Below are 22,067 nucleotides of genomic sequence, written 5' to 3'. Positions count from 1 at the left end.
TTTTCACGGTAAACAACTGGCATTCTCATTACTGCGATTACAGAAAACCATAGCAACACTGTCCATTGTCAGCCTCGCAGAGAAACAGGTCTCCACTTGCCTGCTGCACTGAAAAACAGCTTAAAAATGTAAATGAGGGATTATTGAAATGGTCACATTCTCAGACATTCTCAGAGGCAGCTCTGTGAGCATCAGCACATGCCAGACACAAGACACAGCCAGGACCTTCTCTATGTAGAAAGAAAACAGACAAGACTGAGAGATGGAAAAACTGAGAGATAACAGTTCGACATGACCACCAATTGACAGTTCGACATGGCCCCAGGACTGCAGAAGCCTAACAGAGGTGAAGAGCCTCTCTGAGGTGTTCACTGTACGGTAAATGAACTGCTGAAACACATCTGAAGTGATGTAAAGTGGAGTGATTTATTGGGTCAGCTCCACTGAGGTATGCTATGCTACATTCCCGACACGCCTCTATCACTGACAGAGAGATTAGCAGGGGGCTCTTTCTGGGGGATACGCTTGTCTCAAAAGAAGATAACTCTGGTTAGAACTCCAGGCCTTGTTCTAGCGGCGATGGAGGAGTCATGAGTGCTGCGTCCATGTCGATAATGGTCTTAACAGGGAAGGAAGAAGGGCAAGGCAATAAACAGAACGACATGATGGCTCTTTGGTACTGAGAGTAGAGCGTGAGAGAAAGAGAGGCAGATGTAGAGTGGTACAGACTGTGACATGCTTGGCACTCATGCTGGCATTTCTCTTGAAAAGTTGCTCTTTGTTGGTGTTTCTTCTGCCAAGGGAGGACAGAAAGCAGGAAGAAAATAGTTGAGAGTGGCATTTACTCCTCCTCAGTCCGCGCAGTGCAGCACCATGCATGATGCTAAGATGGGGAGGAACAGAAGGTGCTGGGGGGGAGGTCGATCGACAAATCTCACCCTCCGTCACTACCCTCGTTGGCTGATGGTCCACGGGAAGAAAGATAGGAAGGTGACTGTCCCACATTGGTGGGGTTAAATAGTCCAGCTCTTCTTCTTTAGATAAAAGAAAATTGGTTAGAGGGGAAAAGGGGGAGCGGGAGGGAGGTGGTTTGATTGAGATAAAATAAAATAATAAAAGGTAGAGAAAAAGTAAGAAGGACAGATGGAGAGAGACAGAGAGAGAGAGAGAGAGAGAGAGAGAGACGTAGTGAGAATGAAAAGCACCAACCCATGGATTAGAACACCTCTGATCACACCACATTCCTGGAAAGTAAAGAGGAACATTATGCAGTAAAGAGGATTACACTTGTGGGAATTGGACATGAGCTGAGTATCAGAAAAAAATCGAGGGCATATGGGAGAAACCGTGAAAGTGTTTTTGCGCCCTTTCTCCTTCTGCCCTCTCTTCTGCATTCCTTTTTGTCATGAGGGCAGGGTCAGACTGGGACAAAAAAAACAGCCCTGAACTTTTTTACGCAGAGTAGCTGGTGCAGCTGGGCTGACGTCGCATCTCTCTCACTCTTCTTTTTGTATAATTGGCTGCTCAAGTGGCACACTCGCTCTTGTTTTCATATAATGGGCTGCTCAAGCCGCCCACATAGTACTCAAGCGGCCCACATAGTGACCGGCCCACCGGGATTTCTCCTGGTGCCTGTGATGGCCTGTCGGACTCTGCATGAGCGTGAAATAGAATCTCAGAGAATTACAGTATCTCACCGATTCAGAGGATCCCTTCTCCATTTGTATCTCGAGGTTCAAAGGTAGACAGGAGTTACCAATTAAAGAGTCAAATGATTGATTGACTACAAACAGCCCCTCCCCTTTCTGTCTATCCATCTATCAACCCAGCAACCTTTCCTCCAGTGGTGAGCTAACAATACCTATTGCTAAGTGACAGAAAGATGATACAGCTACCTTTGACTGTTTTGCTTCAAATGACTCAAGCATTTCCCTATTGAGGGATGTGGTAAATTAAACGTATGCAAGCCTACTACATTCTTACCAGCTCTGCTTTGTTAAAGGCCTTGTCTGTTAATAATCCCAGGCAGCAGAAAAGCTTTTGGTCTTGGAGGTTTGAGTAGCTATGAACCAATATTCACCTCCTCAACAGTACAATGCTGCCTATTACCAGTGAGCCTGTATTTCAATACAGATGTGTGTAGGCACACAAAAATATGAACAACAGTATGCTGGTTTCCATTTGAAGTGTAATGGACAAATTGTGGTTGAGTGAGGGAGGGAATAAGAATGTACAAAGTAAATGAGGTACAATTTTGGCTGAAATGCGTTTTGTAAATAAAAAAAAAAGAAGAAAGATTTCAGTGCTGCTTTAGAAACTCAATTTCTGGTCTGAACTCTGTAATGCCCTCTTACAACTCTCCATGAGCACACTTCCAATGTCTCAGTAATAGAGGATGGCCCTGCCAGCATGTAAATGGTATCAAGAGATATTAAAGCAGTGCTATTATCACAGCATTTTGCTGACATTTGTTCAAAGTTAGTAATCTAATTGATAGTAATTGATATTAATCGGCTTGTTTACTTGTCTCTCTTACTGTTTGTATCAATACTGGCCACCAGCACTCACACTTTTAGGAGGATATCAGCTCTGTCAGTTTGATTTGTGTTCCTACTTCCCACTTGTAGAGCTCAAATGTGGTCAAATATTCATGCCACTTTAATGACCTTAGAACTTAGATAAAATAAATATAATTTGGAGAAATAAGATGATAATTGAGGGAAAACACACAGTATGATGACATGTATGCATTACTTTAAATACTTGCAGCTGTTAAACTATTACAGCAGACAGCCAGGGAGACAAACAGTGACAGAGAGGGACTGGTTTCTAAACCAACAAGCACAGAGTATCTGCCTACACCTAGACTGAATTAAATACATGAGATTAGTGGAAGCAATCTTAAATTGTTTGAGACAGTGATGAAGAAATTGTATACTTACTTCTACTTCAGTGTTAGATTATCATACTTGAGGTGGTATTAATTATGTAGTTGGCTAAGAGACAAGGGGAATAAGAAAAAAAGCAGCATCTGGAGGCTCTGCAGCTGTATTGCTTTTGACATCTGAGATGTCACTCCTCCAGCAAAATCTTTTAATAGTGTCTTAACAGCAGGTCAACTACACCTAATTAAATCCACCTGCATGGAATAATCATCTTATTAAAATGATTGGATCAGCAGGGGGAGTGTGCTGCCATATTGTTAAACAGATTATCACTATAATGAGTTTATTTGTGCAGCAAGAGCGTATTCATCTATCCTCACCATGTTGTATGACAGATATAATTCTCATCAGCACCAAAGGTGGAGGTGCTTTTTCAAAATGATAGGGATTCTCATAGCAGAGGTTATTATTCTTGACAGCTGAGTGTCTGTTAATTTAATGATGAAAATAATCAGATTCATTCAAATGCCATCCCATTTATGTGTTGAGATTTTCTGTACAAGACAAGCAGTAAAAGTGAAATAAACACTAAGGTGAGATCATTTGGCAGGTGAAAAGAGCTGGCACTAAAAATAGACATGTATAGTCCTTGAAGCATAAATCTCTCATAACAGAACTGGCACATAAAAGGTTGACAAAGGGGAAATAGGTCTTAGATTCGGAGAGTGATGAAATCAATACGGTACAATATCTACCATGTTTGTGTTTAGTGTAAACACCCATGTTTCCTCTGTGGTTTGTTTTCACTCTGCACAACCGGTGTTCTCAAGGTGTTTAACACTCTTGTTAATCAGAGCGCCTCCAGGGTTGCTCATCTGTCCTCACCTCCCACTTAGAGCAAAGGAATGTTTGTCCATTTGTGTGTTTCTTGCCAGGTATCTCTCTACAAGTGCAGGTTTCTGTACAAAGAGTCTTCATTACAATAATTTAATGCTTATATTCCACTTACTATTCATTAAGCCTTTTACTTGGGGACATCATCTTCCCCAAAACAAATTTACAGATCAAAATTTGATTTAAAAGCTATCAGGGTGAATATTGACCTTAAGCAGCATGGAGGTCAGAGAAGCAGCTCTGTAACCAGAGGGCAGCTTATTCCACTCCTCCAGTTGACTCCTCAAGATAAATGTAGTGCTCCAGAGGGACAGGATATTAGAATGCTTCGAAATATTGGCCACCTGGCACATCAATAGCAAATCAATGGTTAACAGAGGCTGAATTTAAATGAGAAAATCTAATCTATGGCTTCTGAATAATTAATTTGGTTTCCATAGCATGCGCCAGCTCAAAACATTAAGGTTATTGCCACCAAGATAGGCGGAAAGGCCGAGTCTGCCACTCAAAACGGAGTAAAATGGTAAGCTCTGTAAAACGTCTGAAGCTTATTACGCAAAAGGAGCGTCGATGGACACTTGAAAGTACAGTTTCATCTTGAAAGGTCTTGGAGTCACATTTGTCAGACAGGTCTGTCTGAATCGTTGGCAGCAGAGTCTATTGTAGCTGGATATGGGACGCAGATCCTTTTTCCTCTCCCCTTTGTTGAAGATTAAGACAAAGTATAGCCGTCTGGCCTGGCAGACAGGAGCCACCTATAGCCTCGAAACGCAGGATGAGTCATTTGGAACATTCCGGAAAGGATTTCAACACCCCCTCCACTCCTCCCTGCCTCCCCCACCCTTGTTTTTAATTACACACTATCCTATTCCTGTCTTAAGGCGTGAATTCCACAAGTATTTTCAAACTGCTTGGATGCACGTCAACTTACGGCTAACTGGGAGGCTTTCATGCTTTTCAACATCTCCAATCTGTCAGTAATGGAAATGCACAAAAACTCAAGCCTATACACACACACACACACAAACACACACACTCAATACCATCGGTGGCACTCGGCCAGGTCAAGTTATCTCAGGTCAGTAATTGAGATGTTATCTTCACAGGAGAGGATACACTCCGGGGATCATTCAACATTACCTCTCTACTCATTTCCATTTGGGCTGAATCAGCTCTCTCTCTCCTCCTCCTCCTCATCCCCCCCTTTGTTATTAAAGCATCTCAGAACTGGTGGCAAACCAGCTTCTGCTCCGGGAGTAAGAGGCAACTTTAAAACTCTGGTATTGTGCAATGGATATCTGGCCACAGTAAACAATGATTGCTTAGGGCGGGGGTTCCCCTTCACTTAGTTTTCATTGGAAAAATGTGTGTGTCAGCAGGCCTGTGTGTTGCTTGGGGGGACCTTTGAGTCATGATACGTTCAGGAGGACCATATATATTCCGAGTCTCCCTATTTCTATGTGGTGTACGTCTCCATTTCAGTGCCCTAAGACAAATAAAAAAGTCAACTGCAAGGTAACAGCTGTGTTTTCACGGTGTCAACAAGTTCCAGGCGAGAGCTCACCTTGATTGCAGGTCTTGCCGGTGAAGCCAGGATGGCACTTGCACTTATTGGGTCCCACGCAGTCTCCGTGCTTACAGCCAGGCTGGCACACAGCTGTTCGGGGAGGATTCAAAGAGGAAGAGACAGATCAGCACAGCACCCTGGCAGACTACTTGCACCAGATCAGGATGACAAAGCACTTAATCCTACTGCTTCATGACTTCCACAACCCCTCGGCTGTAAATTATCTGTTTACTCCACATTACAGCAATAAGACAGCATGATGCCTAATTCATAAAGGAAATGTTCGTTTGTTTCTCCTTGTATGACAGTGTTATTATCGTTGACTGATGATAATAGAATGCCCATTTACTTACTTACTTATTTTTTTCACATTGCACAGCACTGAATCTTGGAAAAGTTTTATTGATATTAAATCATTTCTGTATGTGATAAATGAGGAGTTTGACCTTTTAACACCAAGCAACGTTTTGATTTCCCTGGTTTTAAAATGCAGCGCTGATATTTACACTGGCATACAGCCAAAGGAGGATTACCTAGATGAATAATATTTCCCCCTTAGACTGAAGCTGAAACAATTAGCGCACCAAGATAGTAGATTATAATTAGTGCCTCTGTAAAAAGCTGCCCTGCAGATTGTACATATTGCGTGGATGGTGATACTTTGAGAGAGTATGATGAGTGAGATGTGGTAGTTGTGAGAGCTGTACAGCTTCACTGATGCTCTGTGTTCTGTCTCAGTGAGCTGGAGGCTTGCCCTGCTTATCTGACTGTGCTTACTGCAGCTTGCTGCTAAGCATGACACGGGGCCTCAGCCAAGTGTTACTAATTTTCATTAAAAGCTTCATTAATTCTGTCATAATACAGTGCAATCAGAGGGCTTAATTTATCACTGTGGTGTAAGAAGCAGTACATACATATGCATATGTGTGTGTGTGTGTGTATGTGTGTGTATGTGTGTGTATGTGTGTGTGTGAAAGAGAGAGAAAGAGAAGGAGATTCTGGTGGAGAGTGCTTATCACACCAGTCAGTTTGTTGCATATCTACAAAGGTGTGATGTTGTGCATCCACTGTCACAGTGTACTGTATGTACTACATTCTATTTGTGGTGATACAGCTTCAGTATAAGGATTATCTACATAGTTGTGTCAGTGATGCCTTACATATTACACCCAAGTGTATAGTTAATTGTTACCTTCGAAGAGGTTACATTGTTGGTTCAACATGTTTCTCTTAATGACTTCAAACGTGGTGGAAGGTTGGGCCATATTGAAAATAGCAATGCATCAAAAAAATGAAAAGGGCTGTGCTAGAGAGAAGATGAAATAAGACATCCATGATTTTGAAGGCTCATTGCATGCCAAATAAATGTGCATACAGTAAGACAGACTTTTATAACTCTGGAAAATTATGATTGTGACGATCTTTTTTTTTTTCTTGTCTTGATGTTTGACGGGTAAATAGAAGAATCATGCCTTTTACTTTACAAAGTAGTCTATTAAGAATGTGCATTGACACATATTTGATTCGCTCATTTACATTGCCTGTTAAAATTGCATTGGGTTGCCAGATGAGCCCTCAATGTAAGGAACCCCTGCTGTGCCAATGCCATGGTCTCTTTGAACTGAAAGAGTGGGTTATGTCAGTCTGAACATGGCCTCAGTTTGTGGTTTAAATAGCACCAACATTAAGCACTTTATGTCTCTGCTTCTGAATGGTGAGGCCAAGCAAAATCTCCTGCATTCCTTTATGTCATCTATCAATAAAAGTCAGCACAGATGCATTGCACCATTTAAATGTTTTGTCAAAAATACTTACCACTGCTATTATACATTTCAATATTTGCCAAATATTGTACAAAACATATTTGGATGAGCCCACACTACCATACTGTTTACCTGTTACTGATTTTGAGAGACTTGGAGAAATCCTGCAAAATGTGATGATATACTTGATGGCATTGGAAATTTCAACACTGAATTGTGCAGCATTAATAGAGATATTCAGGAGTGTCTCTTTTTCTCAATGATTTTTATAAATGCTGGAAATTAAGTGAAAGCTGCTGTAACACAGCCTTAGGGACATCTAATAGAACTGAAGAAGAAAGGGTTGAATAATACTCTCTCTATACAAAATTAATACATTCAGAATTGAGTTACAATCTCTGAAATGTCCTTTCATACACATTGAGCGTGCAGTTTAGGGCCATCCAGAAGGAACAAGTGCAGCTCCTCAGGTTTCAGTCTATAACACTGTTCAAAGTGAATTCAAAGGCACAAAGGTATGAGATGAATCTTCTTACTGGAGGAGATAACATCTCCAGACTCATTCCACTTTATTAGGCTATTTAATCAAACAGAAAGAAAGCATTGTTAGCCCACTTGGACAGGTCTGTGATATAAGCCAGGGTCAACACACTGAGCAGTCAAAGTTCACAATTACAAATTAAAAATGGCACAATTTATTGGAGGAAAAGAAAAAGACTTTTCTGGAAGTAGTAGAGTTTTTTTTTAGATCTCAGTCTGGCCAACAATAAAATGAAAGAAGCTCCTGATGTTGTTAGTTAGAGCTCAGTCAAGTGCTTTTTGTTATTCTCCTACATGGAGGAGGATTTGATTAGCAGGATCAGAGGCAGCCATCAACAGACTTTGCCTCTGAGGGTATTTTTAAGTCTCAGGCTTGGCAGAGAGATCAGGGAAACGGCCAGTGTTCATTAACCACAGCAGAGGACACGGAGGACTAAAAATGTCCGTACCAGCTGGAAGGCCAAACATAGCATGTATGACCCTCATTCCATGAACACCATCAAAACATGCCGTGTGATGACACACTTTCACTCTGGTTTACATCAGCCATTCCTCTGGACACCATAAGTTCGGTGCTGATGCAGATTCTTTTGATTTATTGACTGTTTATGAATATTTTACGGTAAACACAAAGGAAAGCACCACTTATTCTTACTGATACCGATGTTGTGCAAGAGTTTTATACTAGTATCACACATTACTTCATCAAAGTAAGATGAGAGAATCAAGAATTGGTTAACTGCAAGTTGCATCATTCCACATTCAACATATTAATACCCTAGGGCTGCTTCTAACGATTATGTCATTATCAGTTAATTTGCTTTTTTCGATTAACCAATTAACTGTTTAATCTATAAAATGCAACAAAAAAAAAGAGAAAAATGCCTAAAGACTAAGGTGAAATCTTAAAGAAAAACTTATTTTGTCAGACCAATAGTCAACTCAAAACTATTCAGTTTACAATGAAGAACCACAACCTGCTAATATTTGGCACTTTTGCTTGAGAAATGACTAATAATCGATAATTAAAATTGTTCTGTTGATTACTTAGTGTAATTCATATTTAATAACACATTATGTAGGTTGACTAATGATAACCTACATAATGTCCAAACTAAAACAAAGGTGCTAGATCATCTAGTGTCTGGGATCCAAAATTTGTTTTACTTCCTTATAGTTTGTATGCAGTGAGAATGTCATTGATTGACAAGATAATATTTTGATGAATATTCTGTATACTTAAGTGAAGTATGATGGGTTTGACATTCTCAACCTGACTTACCCAATCAATATTTTTAAGCAGGAAAGTATGCAGAGCATCCATAATAACCGCAACAAATACCCAGTTTTTCCTCTGCACCATACAGATGGATATATACAGTTATATTAATTAAAAAACATTATGGATTTCACCTTTAAGGGCTTCATTAGTATTTCAAGGGGTTGACTGGAGGGGCAGTTGAATCCTAATGAGACACTAAAGCACTTCAGCATAATTCCTGTTAGACATGGCTTCAGGTGAAATTAGCTGTGCTGGGTGTAAGCTGTTTGCACAGATCTGAGGCCAGAGGGAAGAAGATGGCCGCTGCCAAGGCGCGTGAGGTGTTAGTGGTGTCGGAGGGGTGGAGTGGGTTTGGCTCTATAAATAAGTGAGTGAGCCAGATTGAGAGGATGTGCCCCCAGCAATATACGTCTAGCAAGATTATTTCAAGAAACATGTGGAGCTAACCTTGGGGCTGGCACCTTATCCCGACTACTCTGTGAGTTAAGGCGTAGAGAGCTGCAAAACAAATAGCCAAACAAACAAAGGTTGCAGGCATTTTTTAGTCTTTGAGAGAAAAAAATAAATAAACATGATGTTAGAGGGCAATGCTTGGTCACAAATATTCACACAGACACAGACACAAACACACACACACACACACACACACACACGTACACACAGTTTTGAGTTCTGGAGTCACACATGTTCCCACTGGCAATTGAGTTTCATTAATTAAAATGATCTCTTACTTCTGAAAATGTTAACTACATCTAAATTGGAGTGAATAATGCATATTTCTTTGAAACAGTAAAATTACAGTACTCTTAAAATGACATCACTGCACTGAAAGATGAAAGTATCACCATATCGTCACATACGATCACTGCCCTCGTTCCTTCAATGTAAAAATACATTCTGTATCTACCTTCCTGTGAGCAGACTATTTTTTAATTAGGCATTTGATTTTTAAATCAGCACTGCTTCAAAGTGCCTTTAAAGCCAGAATTGTGTAATTGTGTAAAGAGCAAACGCCTTCCATTTTATTTGCACCTTATTAACTCGTACAGATGAAAAGACACAGTTTTAGCCTGGCCTTTACAGCTCAGTGATCATGAAAGAAAGTGGAGCAGACAAGAAAACTGCATAGACAATCACGATAAAGTGAATTACTTAAACTGAGGTATCACTTTTCTGCTTTCATTGCTCACTTGTTAGCTCGAATAACCAATTCTTGAGTCCTGCCTTAATCCTGTCCACACCAAACAAAGACTGCACTCAATCAAACTAAATCCCGGTCTCAGTGGATTTGTAAAATCCACCAGGACCTCTGAGGAAATTATAATGTGTGATCTATTTAATATGGTCGTGATATTCAACCCAGTTCTTTTACAATGAATGGCGATGCAGAGAAAAAGACTGCATGACTTTCTACCAGAACTATTTTAAAGTATTGTGGGGAGACTCAAGTTATTATAATACAACCCTATCCCCAGAAAATGTGTTGATATTGGACCATTCTGCATTTCAATTCTACATTACTCCCTTCTACAACCTCTGTGCATCACAACTACACAAAAAACTACACTAAAACACTTTGTTGAGGTATTAGTTAAAGCTGGCATAATCAATATTTTTATATTAACAGTGGATCACATGTTGTACGTGAAAAGTGTTGCTGGAAATGACTCATCTCTGCTTTTAGCATCTTTCAGCTCAGCTTGTTTTGGTTTTCCAGTCCACAACCTTACTGTTTTGGTTCACTCTCATTGCTGTTTTGGTTCACTCTCACTGCTCTCATCACCATAATTTTTGGCCACAGCAGGCAGCTATTTTCAGTAAAAAATAAATAAATAAAAACAAAAGCTCTGAAATCCCACTCTACACTACCTTCCAAGCACCAAATGGCATTAAAGTTGAGCATTTAAGACCTGGATATCTCCCTCTGGAGTTGTTGGAGTGCTAAAAGGAAAATGAATATTGGACTTACATTCATCAGGTAGCCAGAAACACAACCCCAAATGAATCCTAATGTAATGTTTGCTAAGAGGTTTGCCAGATCCACTGTCAAGGTGATGTCAGTGTTATATTCACAGTTTTCAAAATCCGTTATTGCATGTTTGAGGTAAAGAGAAAAAAAAAAAACAGTATATGCTATACAGCCATCTACCACCCTGACCTCCACACCATTAAGGGGCCAGTACACGCCATCAGCATTGCTTGTAAAAGGGTCAAATAGCTTCGGAAACCTCCTCCCCTGCTGCCTTTCCGACATCAGATTGGGGGTACCAGAGTTAGCTTATAGCTAATTTTCATCTGCAGTAGCTGCGGAACTGTCCAATATGAACGTATCCTATGGATGCTAAGCTGTATAATCATGAGCTCTTTAGTTGGTTCCTTATGTGAAAAACTGCATATCCATCTTCTTGATTGTTATTGTGAAAAACCCAATTAATTTTGCTCTTCAGAACATCGAATAAGGAGGAAATTGGCTTCAAATTAAAGTCTGTCTCTCAAACAACTTCAAAGATTCTGTATCGCCTGACATCAAATCTATTAAGTGACCAAAGCTCCTGCTTTTGCTGACTGAATGGACTATTTGGACATTAAGACTAATGAGATCAACTTGTTGATCAGACATTTTCATTAGGAGCGGGTGAGATGAAAAGTATTTTAGTGTGATTACGGTAAACTGTATTACACTGATAATGCACTTAGAAATGCAAATGCTAAACAAAAGTTGAAATGCTCACAGTGGCAGTAAAATGTTCATGATGGCAGCTGGTTAGAATAAGTAGCGTCAAGTATTTCTCTGCCTGCCGGATGGCCTGTCAGTACTTTATAAGTGGAGCTTCAGTTTACTATAAATCTAAAACTCCTCTCTCTCCTTCTCCATCTGCCTGATTTTCTCACTTGTCTCTGTCTCTTGACGTCTCCAGCAACTCATCATCTTTAACTCCTTACCTCTAAACCATTTCTTTTACACCTCAGGATTTCTACTTTCTCCAACTTTTAGCTTTTACACTCCTCTCTCCCTCACTCTTTCGTTTCTGGGGGCTTTAAAAAAATCAAAGCTGCAGATCCATAAAATTCTTCATTCTTTGAGAGGAGTTGCACAAACCGATCGCTGAGCTGTGCGGCTGAGAAAGCCCCAATCTGATAGCTCCAATCTAATCTCTTCTATCACCACACAAATTTAGCAAGACTTGAAATCTGTGGCGACTGCATCCTCTCACACACATGTGGACAAAGGTGCACTTGCACACACACGCACACACCTGTGATTACACTCCTTTACTCTCCTAAACCTTCCGCTCCCCTCCTTTAAGGTTTAAATCAGCAACTTACTGACTTGATGGAATACTGATTGTAGTCTCAAGTGTATGGATTTGAGCTGTGCAGCCAGTCAGGAGCATTTGGAAGCATTAAGGTAAGCACTCACCGAACTCACAGCACAATAGTTTTGTTGGGAAAAAAAGGGTGATCAAGTAAAGGTACCAGCTTGATAGGCTGTTTAAGCTCAAAATTTCCTGATATTTTTGGCTCGACATGGAACATGTGGGACTCCAGAACAACAAAGAAAACATGCTCACACACTGCTGTTTGGCTGATTGATCAATTGATGCAAAAATGTATTTTTGTTATGTGACTGCTTAATTTCTTATTCAAGAAATGCCACTTACTGTATGATGTATTATCATGCTTGATTTCTAGAGGGAAAACAATGATTGTTTACAGGAACTGTAACTAGGCTACAGCATGTGCTTTGTCAACTTTTTTTTAGCTTTGAACTGGGCAAAATATGAGTACATGAATCATATCTTGTCCCCAATTCTAAGCTTCTGTGATAATAAAGTCATCTTCTTCCTTTTCTCCCTTGTCCAAAACAAACATCTATTCCACCTTGAATTGTCTGGACATGGGAAGCTGTAAGGCAGGGAGCCCAGTACAGATGCACTGGGAGCTATTGGGCATTGAGATGGCTGACTCCTGCCAGGATCACTGTTGAGTCTGGCCCCATGTTCAAACAAACACCATCAAATGATACAATTGAGCTGTCTGAGTAAAACAGTGGTGCTTTTACCTAAATCATTCCAACACAGATTGTGTTGTTTAAGTGTCAAGGCCTCGGGAAAAGGTGGGTGTTTTCTGAACCAGGCCAACTATTACAAAAAACATTTAATTTTCAACCGTGAAATCAACCCCCCTCAAGCTACGACTCTAGGTCTGTCCCATAAAACATTAGCATAACTTATTTTTCTGACTCCAAGTGTTTATGTAAGAATAAAATTATCATATTTTGTTCCTAATAGACATGATGCGAGAGGTGGATAAAAAGCAGATTTGTCTTGCAAAGACCTTAGGTTAATCTGGCTGAGCTAAAAGGAATACAAAACACTGGGGCCATGAACTTAAGTAATACTGTTTGCATTCTCCTGAACAAAATAAGAAATATTGCAGTGCACTCGAACATTAAGTGAAAAGATGGCACTTAGCCACTTTTCTGTGGAATTTTATTGGCGTGAAAAAGAACTGCTAAACTAAACAAATCCAGCATTACTTTAGAAGCAGCAGCATCTTTGGACCAAAATAAGCAGTGTGTGACATATTTCCCACAAGAAAATACTTAAAATACAATGAGTTAAACAAAAGGTCAGCAGTAGCATGGTACAAGTTTCAATTACATAAATAAAAAAATAGTCGTTTCAATGATGGAAAACACAAAATGAGTGGATTAATAAACATATTTTAATAACCAACATGCAGGACTATGAACCCTTTTAGGCCTTTTCCACCACAGAAACTTAATGAGATGTAACCTGGAATGTCTCATAATCTTAACTTTTAAGACTCTGTAAGGCTTTGGTGCTAGATTCTGACTTGTATTTCCACTATGTTTTACAAACCCAGATGTTTTGGATAAATACCATTAAAAAAAGGACTGACGTCACTTTTGCACACTATGTGAGTGCAGTTGTGGGGCAGAAAACAATGGAAGAAATTAATCCTGACATTGATTTTCTCTTATTTTGGTGTGATTTTGAGATGAAACATTGTACATGAAGGAAAATAATTCCAAAAAAAAGTTGAAATCTCCAACATTTCCAGACTTTGCCTTGTTGGTCCAACAAGTGGTATCAATTACTTTTTAATTTTGAAAAGTTTTGGATATCCTGGTTGCGGTAGTGAAATGGTGGTTACGTTTTGTTGGCTTGACCAAATATGATCCACAGCCCTGCCAGCTATCCCACAAGAGTACCTGGAACTTGGATTTAGTATCATTGCCTGGTAAGTGTCAACATTTAATTTCAGGAGCACATTCCTAAAGTGGGCAAAGAACAGTGAAAACAAATCCAGAACACATTACAATGGCTACGTGTAAAAGCAATATTTCGACATTGTAGGAAATAAATGAAATATGCTCACTTTCATGCTGAGAATGAGATGAGAAGATGGATACTGCTCTCAGATTTTGCACCAAATTAGCCGTTCCCCTGTTTGCAGTCTTTATGCTAAGCTAAGCGAATCAGCTGCTGGCTATAGCTTAACAGCTGCAACAGGCATACAGTATCAGAGTGGTATCGATTTTCTCATCTAAACCTCAGCAAGGAATTCAATAAGGATATTTCCCAAAATATTGAACTATTCTTTTATGATGTGGGTTTCTAATTCCCTGCAGTGGAAAAGACCTATTTGTGTTATAACCCCATCCTGATGAAAGCTCCATGGCAAAGCAACAGCTATACCATCACAGGCACCAAGCCATGCAGAGGATTTGACATTTGTGAGGCAACTGGCCAGATTTGAAACCCATGTTAGTATATTCACACTTCTCTGGGTAGTATTAGAGGAGAGCAGAGGAACTTCACACAACGTAAATATGTTAACATGTCACATGTGAATATTTCATATGGAGGCAATTTGATACAGGAGTGTGATGCTGCGATACTAAACGAAGAAATGACAGGACACATCCTCTGAATCCTTTAAGTGACGGTGCTGAATATGCCAATGAGTTGAGGTCTGTATACCTGACAACACCATGGATTATGTTCACGCAATATTCCTGTATTTCTTGTTCTGGTAGTTGTTAGCTAGCTTGTTTTCACACAGTAGTAATTTATAATCAATTTCCTATCTACCCTTAAATGTGCCCACTTGCAGCTATAGTCTCTCTCTCATTATGGCAACCCGCAGTGTGAATATAAATGTCAGGCAGTCCTCCAGTCCAACCAGCCAGTACCATCAATCTTTACTGAAAAATTGTCCCAGGTGTGATGCTCCATTAGCTGTATGTGTCTCTGCTGTGATAACGTGCATGTGTGTGTTTCCCCCAAGCTTTTAGTCACTGTGGTAGTGTTACATCGTCTCCTCTGTCTAATAGCATCTTTGACCCCAGCTTGAAACCTGGCAACCTTGTTAGCCCTGCTTGCCCCCACCAGCAGTTGCAGGCATGGTGGCACTCACGCTGGCAGTGACCCCAGGATCGACGTGTCCATCCCCAGCAGCAGTCCACTCTGGCCCCGTATCGACACAGACCATTGGACGAGGCCATCTGCCGTGGCCACCTGTGAGGGGATGACATAATTAGTTCACAGCCAATTAAAATGTCTTGATGAAAAGCAGGGGTCTTTTCAATGTTGTTTAGAGGGAGGCTTCAAAGCCTTCACGTGATTTATTTCATGTTCCTGCTGTCGATGTTTTCATGTATACAGTGAGCAGGAATGAAAGGCTTTCACAAATTCTGTTGCACGTCCAGGAAGAAAAATACTTAAATTGCACCTTTTCAGTGACACCAGTGATAATTCATAGTATGTTGTCTTGATAGTACCGTACCATTAAATATATTCCCTCAAAGGCAGATGTTGATTGTGTGATAGAAGTCATGTCCGGCTGGAAAACAAACAATGTGTACAAGCAGCTTTTCTTAATAAAACTAAGCCTTCAACTAACAATAATTTCCATTACCAATTAATCTGCAGATTATTCCCTCGATTAATCAATTTATTATCTTGTCAGAAAATAGTAAAATGCCCACTATGAGGTGATATCCTCTAATCACTTCTTTTATTCTTCTTTTAAATGCAAAGATATTAAATTTACTATCATAGAAGACAGAAAAAGCAGCAAATAGTCACATGTAAGAAAACTGGAAACAAGTAATGTTTGCTATTTTTGCTTGAAAAACAATTAATGAATTCTCAGGATAGTTGCCAATTAATTTTCTGTCAACAGACTCATAAATTAATCAACAAATTGTTTCCACTCTAAACAAAAATGGTTATTTCTTTACTTTTATTGCATGCATTGTGAGATAAAATAAAAAACTGACACTGCTTTTGATTTTCTCAGGGTGTTGAAGGCTGACTTTTCAGAAAATGAATATAGCAGATTATCTTTGCGTCATACAAATTAAACTGACAGCACATCAGATCGTGTTGGTGTGTCTGGTGTAAAACTGGAGACCTGTGCTGAAAGCCTGCCAGCCCCGATTCGTATTTAAGTGTTGGTGTGCATCAGTGCACCACTGACACTCAAACCTGAGAAGGCTTATGAAACAGATTAAAAGCCATGTACAGCCAGGTGCCCTTGAAAATACAGTATGCTCCCCATCTCCATTTATCACAGAAATGCATGTCAGTGTGTGTGTCACTGTATATTATATTTAAACCACACCATTTCATGACAGTGGAAGATAATATCTCTGCTTCAGAGAGAACGGGAAGGTATTAGTTTTTATACAGATATAGGTTTTTTTCCCCAAGTACTGCAATTCCTCTAAGAGAAATTACAGCCGGATGTTTTTGTTACACCATGTTCTATTCTGCTCAGAGCAAGAAATAGCTTCTTGGCAGACAGTGCTTGTGGATTACCTTTTTATCTGTACCGAGGCTCACCACATATTTATGGAGAGAATAAGGCGAAGGAATGAGTCCATTTAAGGATACTGATGAAAACCCAAGCTGCATACTTTGAGAGGCTGGCTCTGAAATGTTACCTCAAATCTAGCAAATAATAAATGAATCAGTAGCTAGGAAAGACCAAGTTGGGTATATTTTTGCTACAGTGCAATGAAGATTATGATCCATCTCCTTAAGCACTGAAACTGCTCTTTCATCATTAATATGAGAGGTTTTGAGTACATGAGAGTTTTCTGTAGATCATTGAATCAATCCAATATGTGAAAAGTGAATGACCTACACTGTTTATGCAGGTTTTGAGTTGCACATAGGAGCTGGAAACACAGTAATCTAGTTACAAAACAAAGGAGTAGTTCTCTTGATATACTTCCTTAAACACAAAAGATGCTTTCTTTTGTGCCTCAATGAGAGAGTGGAGCTGTTGCTCAGTATTCAGGGCACATCCTTTGCCGCTATCCCTGCCTGTTAGTGTCTCTATGCCAAGATGAGGAAATGCTAATGCTTGCCCCCGCTGCCAATCACCTCATTGGAAAAAAACACGATGGATGCTAAGTGAGAGTGGCAGATCCAGGGAAAATGTTTGTCTGCTGCCTGGCAAGCAGGAAGGCAGTCAGGCAGGGAGAAACTCCAAGCACACACAGTTTAAGAGAGGAGAGGAGAAGAGAGGAGAGGAGAGGAGAGGAGAGGAGAGGAGAGGAGAGGAGAGGAGAGGAGAAGAGAGGAGAGGAGAGGAGAGGAGAGGAGAGGAGAGGAGAGATTTGGATGCCATCCAGGTTTAGATGCTGCTATCTCTGCAAGTGACATGCACCCACACACATGCACAAACATGGCACCTGTTGTTCCTCCGTACTGTAAACTTGGTACATAAAACAAAACAAATCTCTGCCTCTGGCAAAATTCACTTCATTTTGGAGGACAGGGACACCTTCAAGAAAATCTTACATCCCGTGACATTTCAGTGATATTTAGATGTGGTGACTGGAAGCTGATGTCAACCTGATCGGCTTGAAAGCACTCTGAATTTATTCATATGTGTGCATACGGTGATTATCCTCTTAAAATATGGAGGCATCATGTGAGAAGAGTTTATGGTGCTTTGGGCGTGCCTGCTCCTGTGTAGCCTAATGGTCTTGTATTCCTGTGAAGTTATACATCATTACAGAGAAATCATCGCACCAAATAACTCCCAGTAGCAAGCCACTGCAGATATACTGACACATTAAACCGTTTACAAAAGATTTCTTTGGTTAAAGAGATATTTTGTTTTGTGCCAGAGCTCCACCTCACTGTAAAAATAGCCAGTTTTTCACACCAAGGCATGTCACTAAATGTAATGTAATGGCCTTGGATAAAAGTTCTTTTGAAATGGCAACCAAGCCATTAATAGCAGATGTATTAGTCATCCTTACTCATCCTTGTGGTAATTTCTGAGGCAATAATTTTGTGGTGTTAAGTACCAATGTTGCTCCTTGATTGTTCAATCTTGTAATGTTTTTTTTGTTTTTGTCAGGATTAAAAACTTCAGCAAATTCTGTAACTGCTACTCTTGTAATTCTATGCTCAGCTCGCTCCATCTTTGTAGTTACTGTACATACGTGAGAGTGGTATTAATATCATCTAACTTCATCATTCAATATTCCCATTATTTTGTCCATCTCTATTGATGTAGGTCAATCAAAATGGAAACTTGCTGTCAAAAAGGTCCTTTTGACAGCTGACATTTTTGACTTGTCATAGTAAGAGAAGCACAGGTATTACTATTAACATTAGTGATGGCTGTTCAAGTAAGTATTCAAGTAAGCTATGACAGCGTGACAGTGAGTCAGCATACACAATAGCAGGACCCTGAAACCAAAGCAGTTAAATGTAATTCAGCCGTCATTAATTTTATTATTTACACCTCTGCTTATGTGGCTTTGATTAAATAAAATAATATGATCAAGAAAAAGCAATGATGAATCTCCGGAAGTTTCCCAGTAGCAGGAGATGAATAATGTGATAGAGTAGAGCTGATATTTTTTTTGTTTGGGGGACTTTAATATATTATATTGCAAGTTTTATCAACATGGCAAGATCAGAAGGGCATGATATTATGACTCTGAGCACATGATGTTATGAAGACTGTGAGCAAAGGAGTTTTAACTCCTACAGAATTCCAGTGAATGGTAGGCGAGAGGTGTCTGTGAGGTCTGTTTGGCCCAGTGGGAGTGATAAGTGGACAGGAACCTCATGAGATGCCACAGGTCCTGGATCACTGAATCAAATATTTTCCTCTAATGTTTTCTCCTACACGCTCATATATAAACACATGCACAGAATGAATATGGAATCACCTTTCATGTTCTCACTGCTTCTCTCAGTCCTCTTCATGCTGAGTTTAGCACACGGCAGTTGTGCATTGCAATGCACTCTGAACTTGAAACTGAGGGTTTAATACAGTTCATCAGCTCACTATTTCATCACATCAAGACTGCAGCAACATCAAATACATATTTATCATCTCTTAGAACATTTATGCCTGGAAAATTACAATTATCAACAATGGGAGCTACAATGACACTGCCCAGAAGAGAAGAGCATTTTTTTCTAATACATCTTGTACCCAGTGATATCTTACTAAATGGAGAGCCGGCATATCAAATGGATGTGAGCATAATACCTGTATTTATTATCCCGAGGCTCTGAATAATGATCCTAAATTGTTAAAGGAACTCAAGCAGATAATTATTAACCTTCACGCACGCCATGTAACACCTCTTCTCAAGTACAGGACTACCAGACTCCCAGCAGAATCTGAGAGGTTCATATCCACAATGGAAATACCATTCTTCTCTGGTTGTTTTACTCATTAATACAGAGCTGTCTGATGTTCTCTGCCTGAAAGCGAAGTGTCAGTCCATTGCTCACAGAGTTGGTAACGAGGACCATGAAGGTAGTCCTATCATCCATGAATCCATATCATGAATCCATATTGAAGCATGGAAAGCGTGACTGTTGAATGGATTTTTCTCACAAATTGCCATATATGTTGATTGCTGCGTTTGTAGTATCTTGGGCGATAGACTTGCTGGAACCTGCCGAGCTCAGTTGGAAGGCATGAGCTTGTAGAGTCATCAGGTGTCTGGTATCTTAATGAACCAACTCGGCTGCACACGCTGCCAGATCTGCACGCGGGCTGCCAAGACATTCACATCACACTTCTGAGGCTCTTCACAGTGTGCGACTCGAGTAGCCTACCCGCCCTGATTAATTGTTTTTAACATCCATCCTACGTGCAAAATCTCATGTGTATGAAGTTATATGTCAAATATCAAATGATATGGACTATGGGGACATTTGTGGAGTTTTTCGCACTTTTATGCGTGATATCTTTTACACCTGCTAGGAGATCAGACATGATGTGGGTGGATATCATGGCGTTATCCCCGGGAGACTCAACCTCAGTCACGAGCTTCTCCTATCCCTACAGTCTTCAACAAATGGTGTTGTGCCAGTGAGCATTCCAACAGAGCTTTGCAGATCGGATAAAAGACTAATCGTCGGAAAAGAGGGAGAAGGGGTGAAATACACCATAGACTTAAGAGTATGGGTCTCAGTGATCACCGCAAGCTTCCTGCACTACCAACAGTCCTCTCTAACGTGCAGTCTATCTGCAACAAGTTAGATGAGCTGGAAGTGTGTGCCAAATTCAAACGCCAAGTGAAGGAAACCTGTCTTGCTTTTACTGAAACATGACTCAGCGAATCACACCAGGGCGAGGACCTGTCAGTAAGTGGGTTTGGTAGCCCATTCCGATTGGACCAGTCACTGACAATTACCAACAAGCGATGTGGAGGGGGCGTGTGCTTCTTGTGTCAACCAGAGGTACTGTAATCTGGGACAGGATATGTTCCCCAGACATCAAACTGCTGACAATCTCACTCAACCCTTACTACTTGCCACACAAATTCCAACAGCTGTTTTTTCACAGATGTTATAAATCCACGAGTCAATGCATCCGCAGCTGCACAGCTGATAGCTAACATAATGCATAGGCTAGACTCAATCTGCTTGGATGCCCCTAAAGTTATCCTTGGCGATTTTAATCAATGTCAACTAAATAAGACTTTGAGGACGTATGAACAGTATGTGATCTGTGCCACCACACAAAAGAACTCTATAATCGATGTTTGTTATGGTTCAATCGGCGGTGCTGACAAATCTTTGCACATGCCTTCCTTTGATACCTTCTATCACAGAAGTGTGTATCTTATGCCTATGTACAAACCCTCCTTCAGGTGCCTTGAGTGTGTGAAGAGAACAGTGAGGAGTTGGTCAGAGGACAGTGTCTCCTCTCTTCAAGCATGCTTTGACTGTACACATATATTATTTTCTGTGTTGACTAAGTCATCCTAACTAAAAAGGTTGGTACTCATCCAAATAACAAGCCTTGGGTAACAAAAGAACTTCAATCAGTTATTAATAAAAAGAAACAGACATATTATATTGACGATCCTCTGGAGAAAAAAGTTGTCTCCAGTGAAGTGCGTAATGAAATAAGGAAAGCTAAAATGAAGTATAGGGAAAAGACAGAAATGCAATATAGCAGTGGCTATTTTAGAGCAGCCTAGCAAGAGATTAAAACAATGGCCTCTATTAATCAATGTGCAAATGAGACTAAACAATCCATCTATGTAAATGGGGTGGAAGATTCTGATTCGCTGAACACTTTCAACTTATTTTTCTCTCACTTTGAAAGGTCTGAGTTCTCTGAAAATGTTTCCATCCTTAGAGGGTCTCTTGTACCTCAGAATGATATTGTAATATTGCAGGAATGTGTCACAGCCCTATTTAAGTGGGTGAACATACGGAAGACTGCTGGTCCTGATGCCATCTGTGGGTGCACTTTGAGCTATTGTGCTCAACAGCTTAGTGAGGTCATCACTAAACTCTTCCAGATGTGTGCTGAACTTGGCCAGATACCTACAATCTGGAAAACATCCACTCTAATACCCATCCCAAAATCAAAATAATCCTAAGGAACTAAATGACAGGTTTAGACCTGTTGCGCTGAAATCCATTGTCATGAAAAACTTTGAGAAGTTTATAAAAAATATGGTCCCCCTCACTGATGGCAAATGAGACCCCTTGCAGTTTGCTTATCAAGCTGGTAAAGGTGAGGAGGATGCAAAACTCTTCATTCTCAATAGAGTGTATGAAAACCTTTAGAAACCCAAATCTCATGTGAGACATTTA

The 22,067-nt window shown here is 40.2% G+C and overlaps 1 protein-coding gene across 4 annotated transcripts in view; it reads right to left on the bottom strand.

Annotated features, from left to right (window-relative positions):
* The window catches only part of npnta (nephronectin a), a 50,576-nt gene that overhangs the window by 23,577 nt on the left and 4,932 nt on the right, over window positions 1–22,067 (bottom strand). The window contains exons 2-5 of one of the 4 annotated variants that reach the window (XM_067584819.1): window positions 15,379–15,479; window positions 9,379–9,429; window positions 5,344–5,436; window positions 939–1,034 (exon numbers count right to left, since the gene is read on the bottom strand). In XM_067584819.1, the coding sequence (XP_067440920.1) occupies window positions 939–1,034; window positions 5,344–5,436; window positions 9,379–9,429; window positions 15,379–15,479 (341 nt within the window). The remainder of the gene's footprint in view (window positions 1–938; window positions 1,035–5,343; window positions 5,437–9,378; window positions 9,430–15,378; window positions 15,480–22,067) is intronic. The other 3 variants (XM_067584821.1, XM_067584820.1, XM_067584822.1) reach the window with 3 other exon arrangements.

This window comes from Thunnus thynnus, chromosome 3 (genome assembly GCF_963924715.1).
Source record: "Thunnus thynnus chromosome 3, fThuThy2.1, whole genome shotgun sequence".
Taxonomy (NCBI): domain Eukaryota; kingdom Metazoa; phylum Chordata; class Actinopteri; order Scombriformes; family Scombridae; genus Thunnus; species Thunnus thynnus.
This window is presented reverse-complemented; position numbering and strand designations above follow the sequence as displayed.